Source organism: Plutella xylostella, chromosome 7, assembly GCF_932276165.1.
Source record: "Plutella xylostella chromosome 7, ilPluXylo3.1, whole genome shotgun sequence".
NCBI classification, from domain to species: Eukaryota; Metazoa; Arthropoda; class Insecta; order Lepidoptera; family Plutellidae; genus Plutella; species Plutella xylostella.
Window position 1 is genome coordinate 995,019 of NC_063987.1, and position 9,214 is coordinate 1,004,232.

At 40.1% G+C, this 9,214-nt stretch overlaps 1 protein-coding gene across 2 annotated transcripts; it reads left to right on the plus strand.

The window, feature by feature from the left end:
• Window positions 1-906: 906 nt before the first annotated feature.
• LOC105391973 (src substrate cortactin) lies at window positions 907-8,394 on the plus strand. 2 transcript variants are annotated; one of them, XR_007266468.1, is made up of 13 exons: window positions 907-1,096; window positions 1,646-1,785; window positions 2,213-2,299; window positions 2,542-2,651; window positions 3,114-3,268; window positions 4,055-4,155; window positions 4,561-4,636; window positions 4,990-5,163; window positions 5,393-5,461; window positions 5,563-5,850; window positions 6,323-6,373; window positions 6,799-7,352; window positions 8,011-8,394. XR_007266468.1 is itself a non-coding variant. In XM_048622123.1 (12 exons), exons 2-12 carry the CDS (start codon window positions 1,646-1,648, stop codon window positions 8,101-8,103), a joined length of 1,473 nt encoding a protein of 490 aa, XP_048478080.1. In that variant the 5' UTR covers window positions 907-1,096; the 3' UTR covers window positions 8,104-8,394. The 2 variants fall into 2 exon arrangements, 1 of the variants encoding a protein (XP_048478080.1); XM_048622123.1 differs by lacking the exon at window positions 6,799-7,352 and having other exon boundaries at window positions 6,323-6,502.
• The last annotated feature ends 820 nt before the right edge of the window (window positions 8,395-9,214 follow it).

Sequence of the window (9,214 nt, forward strand, 5' to 3'; positions counted from 1 at the left end):
GGTGGGTTCACATAATAATACGTAGGTACCTATCTATCTACATAGATGTGCTAACTTTAGATAGTTATGCAGGTTTCTTCACTTACCTAAGTATATGTTTTCCTTCACCGTAAGAGCGATGGTATGAAAGTGCTTAAGCAGGATATTTATTTGGAAATAAGATAACTAGGTACCTACAGTCCAACTAAGTCGTGAAAACGGAAGTGGATCCTAACTATAGGTAATTGTTTAAGATCGTATTTAATCGATCTGTTATATTTATTAAAGGACAAATCCGTTAAAAATCCATAGTCAATCGGTATTTTATTTATTTTTAAAATGTAAAAGTAAGTAAATAACTGATGATCATAAAAAGTAAAGCAAAATCGCACACTTTGATGTCAGGACTTTATAGTTTGACTGTACCTAACTGTACCCTGTACCTAATAATATGCGGGTGCTGGCGGTTGCAATCTCAGGCGTGTTTTCCAATGAGTTCTTTGGGATTTATGTGTACTTGTGTAGTTATTTACCTATTTACCATTGTAAATAGGTAAATAACTACACATGAGATTCTACTTGTGAGTTACTTTAGTAGGTATACTATCGGAAGACAAACTTCAAAACACCTTCATTATAAGTACCTAACTACTTATTACTTCCATGGGTAGGTATCAATGTAGGTATCCGTATGGTATTCGGTATTCGTTGGGTATTCGTTATTGAAATAATGTCCCACTGAAACTGTGGCGCTCTGCCGTCACCATCATAAAAATGAAAAATCGTATGTTTTTATTTCTTTTACGACCTCGGAATAATAACAGCTTCGCAGATTAATCTTGATTTTTAAACTGGCAGCACTGAGCTTAGTTTGACAAATGTCAAAATCTGTGTTGTGTTGTTGACGTTTACGTTCTGCGGCTGTGGCTGACTGGCTGTATTTTCCTCTAATTTTGAGCAATTTTATCTGTTTTCTTATCGATAAAGCCTGTTTTAACCGATTGTAACTTTGAAATAGATCAGTGTTTACAAGTGAATACATTTGTGTAAGCGAAAATTATCGCTTACGCGTAAAGTAACCGAGAAAAGGGCCGGTCTCGGGGATTGCAATTAAAAGGTCAGTAAATCCTGTAGATCCTTTAAGAATGTTAGTATTTAAGCTGAAGCACTTACATTACAGTGTTTAGAATCTGATTCTTTGTTTGTAAGTCCACATTTTACATTATAATTTCTCTTATTTCTATTACCATCATTGCCCTAAATATTGCTATGTGGGTGGTTTATTCTATCTAAAACAAGACAAAACCTAACACTTATCTTGGTTTAGTGATGTAATCATAGTAAATTGATACGATGATCGTGCTTGGCGGTTAAGAAGATAAAGATTAAACTTTTATCAGGTTCTTCTATGAAGACTACAGTATGCTTTTACAGTCATACTTTGGGTGACTCATATTGTCATTGTTTGTTAGATACATAGAGATTTCTTACTCACTGAAACAGGACAATTTGTATAATGTATTTCCTTGCCTATTGGTAAATCCCAAAATAACCAGTGTTTCATAATTTTTCAGTAATTGTAAATATACAGAACCCTGTATTCACCCCATTTTAATTATCTGTGTATGAAGATGCAATTAATAAAATGCACTATGTGTCCTTACAGATGTGGAAAGCGGGTATAGATGTGACAACGGTGGCCCCAACAGAAGGTGATGACTGGGAGACCGACCCGGACTTTGTCAATGATGTCACCGAGCACGAGCAGCGATGGGGACCTGGTGGCCGGAATGTGGAGGCTATTGAGTAGGTTTATTTGTTTATTTATGAACTCTTTAATGTAAGTACACAAAACACAGTATAAATCACAAATGAATACACAGTAAAAGCATACAAGGGCTGGCTTATTGCGAAAAAGCAAAAGCTTCCAGCCATATTGCAAATTTTAATATAATTTCTTCTTTCTTAGAGTGTTAAAATTAAACTAGAGCAAGACTAATGTTTTTACCTAACCTTAACCCTATGGACTAAATTGAAATACTGTAGTAATGCTATTTTGATTATTAAGTGACAAAATATGCAAATTGCCATTTATTGAATGTAGTTGGAAATGGTTTTATTTATCCTGTTGTTGATATGATAAAAGCACTCCTGTGGGTGTTAGTTATTTCTGTAACACATTGACCTTATGACTAATAATATAACATAATATAATTATAATTGTGGTTTTCAGTATGGCAAAGCTAAGAGAGGAGGTTTTGGAGGCAGATAAAGTGTCAAAACAGAAGCAGTATGAACAAGGACCGAAGCCATCTTTTGGGTATGCAAAAATATAATAATTATACAATAAATAATCAATGATAGTTTTTTGAGAAAGTATTCAAAATTAGGGATATTTATTTACTTATTATATCTCCGCCCTGCCTGCCAAACATTACAAATACTAGACCTAGACCTAGAGGAGGCCTACGTTCGATAGACTATTTACGGCCTGTTTGTTGAACTGTTGAAAGAAGGAGCTATCCTTGAAAAATAGGACAAAAAAATATTTTTCATTTTCAGATATGGCGGTAAATTTGGCGTCCAACAGGATCGTATGGACAAGTCTGCGGTCGGACACGACTACATCGAAAAAACTGAGAAACATGTCTCACAGAAAGACTATGCACAAGGTATTATACTCTAGTCAGTTAGTCATCAACCTGACCAATGTGGAAAGTTTAAGCTGGCAGTGGAATATTTCATTTTGAATCGTCCCTTTTCACACATTAATAAATGCAAAATGTGCATTTGGAGATTGCTGTCATTAATCTTTTCTGTCATGGTCCGCCGTGTAGCCAACAACGGTTGGATGAAAATGGTCATTTATGGTATGTGTATTAAGTTATATTAATACACTTGCCAGCAATGAAAAAGTCCATTTTTTTAATCATTTACTAATTAAAAAAACCAATATATATTTTTTTAGTTGGTTATATTCTGATGTGCTGTTAAATGTACTTGAATATTGAAGACGGCGTCATTAAACTATCCTTTTTCTTATCGTTTTATCCTCAATGGCGAGTGTAATAAAAACTCTTTTTGGCAGTTTTTTCAATCCAAGCTTTACCGTTATGAACCCCTACCACCCTCAGGTTTCGGCGGCAAGTTCGGCGTACAGACCGACCGGATGGACGCCTCAGCGGTGGGACACGACTACGTCGGCAAGACGGAGAAGCACGAGTCACAGACCGACTACTCGAAGGGGTTCGGCGGCAAGTTTGGGGTGCAGACTGACAGGGTTGATAAGGTACGTTCTGATAGGTTTGATATTCTGAAGCGTCCGTGGTCGAGATGGATCATAGGATGGGTGACTAATTTCAAGTGGTGGTTTTCTGGACGCTTTTGTGTTTCGGACAGGACGTTAAGCCGTGGGTCCCGGTTGCTGTTTCGGCAGCAGTCGATAGCCTAGTTAGAGGCCTTCGGGCACCTTGAAAATATCTGACAGTCAGGTTGCCCACTTACCCGACAACCCTCTCGAAGAAGTTTAAAGCTGAGGCCAAACCTGCGCGACCAAAGCGACTGCGAAGCGGGAGCGTCTACCGCGCGACGGACTTAGTAGGACTGTAGGTTTAGGTTAGGTGTTCGCGTAGGTATGCAAAGCGCCATAGATGTATATGGGTAGCGTCAGTCGCTTTGGTCGCGCAGGTTTGGCCTCAGCTTAAGGCCTAGTATACCACGCGGGGCCAGTGCGGGTTGGTGACTTGGTGGTCATACTGTAAAATATACTTTTATACAATGTGTTGTTTTTCGAACCCGACAAACTTTAAGGGTGTATTATACATAGAGATGACATTTTGCGGATAAATTAATTTTATTTCATGTCCGTAAGGCGTTTAAATCGCGAGATATGATTTTTTATGAAAACGAAGTATCTAAAACTTTGAAATGGCCGCCATTTCTAGAACATTGGGATTTGACCCCACATATGAGAGGTGTTTTCTCGAAATTGAAATCACTCGTAAAATACACCCTTAAAGTTTGTCGGGTTCGAAAAACAACACATTGTATATAAACTTATGATCTATCCCCCCAGAGCGCGGCGGGCTGGGAGCACCGCGAGGCGGTGGCGCCGCACCCCTCGCAGACGGAGCACAAGCTCGGCTTCGGAGGCAAGTTCGGCGTGCAGACCGACAGGTAAGCAGGTGGCTTGGCCCGGCTCGAAGGACCATTAAAAGGTCCAAGTCATGGTGGTTGTGCTGTGTACAGTTGGTGAAGTTATTGTACAACTGGTGGAATGATTTTGAAGCATCCGACTTAATATATAATACTATATTATTAACACAGCGAATTCGAAAAAATTGCCAAAAAGTTCTCAGAAGTAGAAAATTTCAGCAGTCTTTGAAAACAGTTGTGTGGTGGTAATTAAGAGTATACCTGATTCCGGATGTACTTATACTTGAAACAGAGACACATTCTATTTTAATTTCTAAGAAGATGTCTACTGTCGAAAATCAAACCTTGTGCTTAAAATAAATAACGAAAAACTGACACAAATGTCCCCTTTCGTAGCACATTAAAAATAATGTATGTATATTTCAGACAAGATGCCTCTGCCCTTGGCTGGGACCACCACGAGAGTCGTACCAAGCACTCCAGCCAAATGGACCATAGCAAGGTAATCAATAAACATCTACCTCTTCTTTTTCCTCGTCTTATCCTTATTATCAGTGATCTATGTACGTAGTTTAAATGCTATCCACGCCTCTCTGAAATCGCTTTCAGTGCAACTTTTTACTATCAGCAATGTTACCTTACCTAACTTTCCAGAATTCAGTGAATGAATAAACCATTGAAACTGACTTGCACGAAATATTTAAACGTATTTAAATCTATCACTGTCTTGCTCTGGCCTTATACTGTCAAAGCAAGCGAGCAATAGATTTAAATACGTTTATGTTTCGTGCAAGTCACCCTGAGTGAACAAACAAGTCACTATACTATAATCACCAACTTCACCCCCCACCACAGGGCTTCGGTGGTAAATTCGGCATCGAGACCGACCGCGTGGACAAATCAGCCCTTCCCTTCACGGCAGTGGAGCGAGTGGGGACAACTCATACACGGGCCAAGCCCGACATCGGCGGCGCCAAGCCCAGCTCCATCCGGGACAAGTTCGAGAACATGGCCAAGGAGAAGGAACAGGTATGTAGCACTGAAAAAAATGCACTCTATGTATAAATCCTCTGCCTCTAAATCCTATTCCTCGGGAATAATATGAAAATGGAGGGTGCGGAAGAGTGTTTTAGTATGTCAGATATATTTACCGACAGACGAGAAGTACAATGATACAATTCCTCCTTTGTCCAAGGATTATTATAGGTAATAATAATCTTTATAAAGTATTGTATTTCAATCTTGAATTTTGTTTCAGGAAGCTCTACAATCTGTACAGAGGATACGGGAGCAGAGGACTAAAATGGACAAAGACCTTTCACAAAAAGTAAGATTATAATACCATCTACTTTTTCGACGACAAAAGAAAATATAACTTTTTATTGTATAGATCAATAATTTAACACGATAACCGATCTCCATCAACAGGAAAAGGACCGAGTCGCGAAAGAAGACGCAGCAACCCCGACCCCGCCAACCCCACAAACCCCGCAACCCGCAACCCCACCCGTGACCCCAGTCACCCCAGCCCCAGTTACCCCAGCACAAATTACCCCACCTGTAACCCCAGTGGTGAAACAGGCGGAACCAGTGTTGAAGCAACAGGTGGAAGCTATGAAGACTAGTGTGGACCCGCCGACGCCCGTTGAAGAAGTGAAAGCTGTGAACCTGCCTGATGTCACGTTGGTGGGAGAGCCTAAGGAGGAAAAGGAGGAGGTGAGGGTTTTGTGTTTGGAAGAATAGAATGGTTTTGAGTCGTCTGTATGTTTGAAGTAATCGTTACAACAAATATTGTATACAGTTAACCATAAATAGTGACTCAAGAGCTCATCGGTAAAAATGTGCTTAGGCACTCCATACAAAAAATTCACGTCGACAAAGTTTCTAATAATGACATTGAGACTAAAATATAGCCTATCTCGGCTTGATATACCGCTTTTGCAAGACCCTGTACATCGAGTTATTTTCAACTGTTGCATATCCCCGCTGCACAGGTCCGTTATCGACGTAGATAAAAACGATTCGCGATGAATACTAAGCGGTAATTGGTGTAACGAGCATGAACGTAGAACGAGTTTATCGACTTCAACAATGGATCCGAATCGCGCGGGTTGATTATAATAAACCGACTATTATTTCTTCTGTTTGTAGGTTTTGAATAAACTACTAACAAACCACTACCCCACAGCTAACCCGCCAGCCCACAGTCGTCATATCCCCGGTCGGATGGGAGAGCGAGGCGGGAGACGCGAGCTTGGCCGACGAGGAAGAGGAGGGGTATACTGCGCGCGCGCTCTACGACTACCAGGCGGCCGCGCGCGACGAGATTAGCTTCGACCCCGGTGACGTCATCACTAACATCATCATGGTCAGTGTACTTGTTGCTTATAGCAATCTCTACCAGGGAACCGCACCATGGAAGTTACATACACGCATATGCGAAGCATATAAGGAAGAGGGTGTCCCACGCTCGGTACTATAGTTATGCGAAGCATATGAGGAAGAGGGAGTCCCACGCTCTATACTATAGGTATGCTGCACATTTAAGGTCGAGGGTGTCACACTACATATAGTAAATAAATAAATGTGTATACATACTCTATATATTGTGTGTAGTGGCTTGTCTAGTAAGTAGGTCGTACCGGGGTCGGGCGGGAGAGCGAGGCGGGAGACGCGAGCTTGGCCGACGAGGAAGAGGAGGGGTATACTGCGCGCGCGCTCTACGACTACCAGGCGGCCGCGCGCGACGAGATTAGCTTCGACCCCGGTGACGTCATCACTAACATCATCATGGTCAGTGTACTTGTTGCTTATAGCAATCTCTACCAGGGAACCGCACCATGGAAGTTACATACACGCATATGCGAAGCATATAAGGAAGAGGGTGTCCCACGCTCGGTACTATAGTTATGCGAAGCATATGAGGAAGAGGGAGTCCCACGCTCTATACTATAGGTATGCTGCACATTTAAGGTCGAGGGTGTCACACTACATATAGTAAATAAATAAATGTGTATACATACTCTATATATTGTGTGTAGTGGCTTGTCTAGTAAGTAGGTCGTACCGGGGTCGGGCGGGAGAGCGAGGCGGGAGACGCGAGCTTGGCCGACGAGGAAGAGGAGGGGTATACTGCGCGCGCGCTCTACGACTACCAGGCGGCCGCGCGCGACGAGATCAGCTTCGACCCCGGTGACGTCATCACTAACATCATCATGGTCAGTGTACTTGTTGCTTATAGCAATCTCTACCAGGGAACCGCACCATGGAAGTTACATACACGCATATGCGAAGCATATAAGGAAGAGGGTGTCCCACGCTCTATACTATAGGTATGCGAAGCATATAAGGAAGAGGGTGTCCCACGCTCTATACTATAGGTATGCGAAGCATATAAGAATGAGGGTGTCCCACGCTCTATACTATTGATTTCGATAATGTAGCCTGTGCTATCAAAAAGTTGTCAGATCTTATTTAGAACTAAGCTCCTGATACCGTATCACCACCTTTATGATTACCGTTTACACATTAGTAATTAACAATCCATAAGCAGCGTCGCTCGCCTGACAAACATCTGTCAGATTTGACAAGCGAGCGACGATGCTTAAGGATTGTGAATAGCTAGTGTTCGGTGGTGGTAACCCCACAAGAAAACTCAATACGCCCTAACTCTACAAGCCTTGGATTACTTTTTCTCGCTCACAAAGTGGCGCCTCTAGCGGAATCTATAATGAAACTGTTTATGTAAACTATAATAACTATAGACCTACGTAAATAGTATAATATTATGTGTACAGCGGTCATGTAGAGTTTGAAACATCACCTGTAAACATTATGACTGGCAAGGTAAATATAAATAATATATTTTCTTTTCAGATCGACGAGGGTTGGTGGCAGGGGCTGTGTAAAGGCGCGTACGGACTGTTCCCAGCCAACTACGTGCAACTGATCGACAAGAGCCCCGTGTAAACTCACCCTTACATTCCCATACAATTAATGTTTCATAACACTGTACAGATTATCTTGTTTAATGCTATATTTTTATAATGAAAATATATTGGATTTAGTTGATACACCTTGACATAAGAAGTGCAAAAGGATAAGTGTGAGGCCCCATTGGTTCGTTTGGTTTGGTTGGAACTGTCGTTAAAAATATAATTATGTTCACGACGCCGATTCGACGTAACACAGCACAACGCACCAATGGGGCCGAATCCGTATGTGAATGATTTACTGGTCAGACATAGACAAGCTTAATGGTTAAAAAACGTTCCCATTTGGAATAATTTATTGAAAATTATAAGGTAAATTTACGACAAATAATACAAAATGTAATAATTATAAAGAAAAATATGTAAATAGATTTTGCGCAGTATTCTTTTCATCTTTATAATTCCATTAATCGTAAGTTAGATTTTTACATTCGTGCAATAGGATGTTTAGTGTGTGACGAAAATGTGGAAAAAATAATAAATACTTACCTAAATCTATTCTTCCAATATCACTAACAGATGCTTATGATCAAAAGAAACTATTATATTTACCTCAGTAAGGAATTTTTGAAACGTTGAATTGATATAGAAATTGCTTTAGATGTAGAATTATGATATAAATGTTTGAATCTTGAATTATTACGAACGATATTGCATTGTATACATTTACAAAGTACCTCAAAAAGTAAAAAAAATATCTTTCATAGTCCTGGCTTTACCTATGTGAGGCACGATAAGTAAGTCACATGTTTACTGTTTAGCAGATGTTGAGTATAATGTAGACCTAAACCTTAAAAGCGTGTGCTTTTTGTATCATCGTGTCGTTTTTACCAAAAAAGGTAAAATATATTAAACGAAATATTTTGATGTTTTGACTGATTTGGTTAAGGATTACTGTACCTTGTTTCGTATGAATGATTAAAGCATTTTTGAGCTTAATTTTAATTCAAAAGCATTTTATAAAGATGATAGTATATAATTATGTCGATCAATTTTGATTGCAATTTTATATCTACTGTATTATATAATATCTACTGTATTATTTTCCCCAAGACTACGAGATTCGCAGACTCAGTATTACGCATTTA

Bases quoted from the DNA above. Each gene is read 5' to 3' on its own strand.
- LOC105391973 (XM_048622123.1), top strand. From the start codon at position 1,646: ATGTGGAAAGCGGGTATAGATGTGACAACGGTGGCCCCAACAGAAGGT. The intron at 2,300-2,541 runs GTATGCAAAAAT...TTTCATTTTCAG, and splicing joins GGACCGAAGCCATCTTTTGG to ATATGGCGGTAAATTTGGCG. The intron at 5,462-5,562 runs GTAAGATTATAA...CTCCATCAACAG, and splicing joins ACAAAGACCTTTCACAAAAA to GAAAAGGACCGAGTCGCGAA.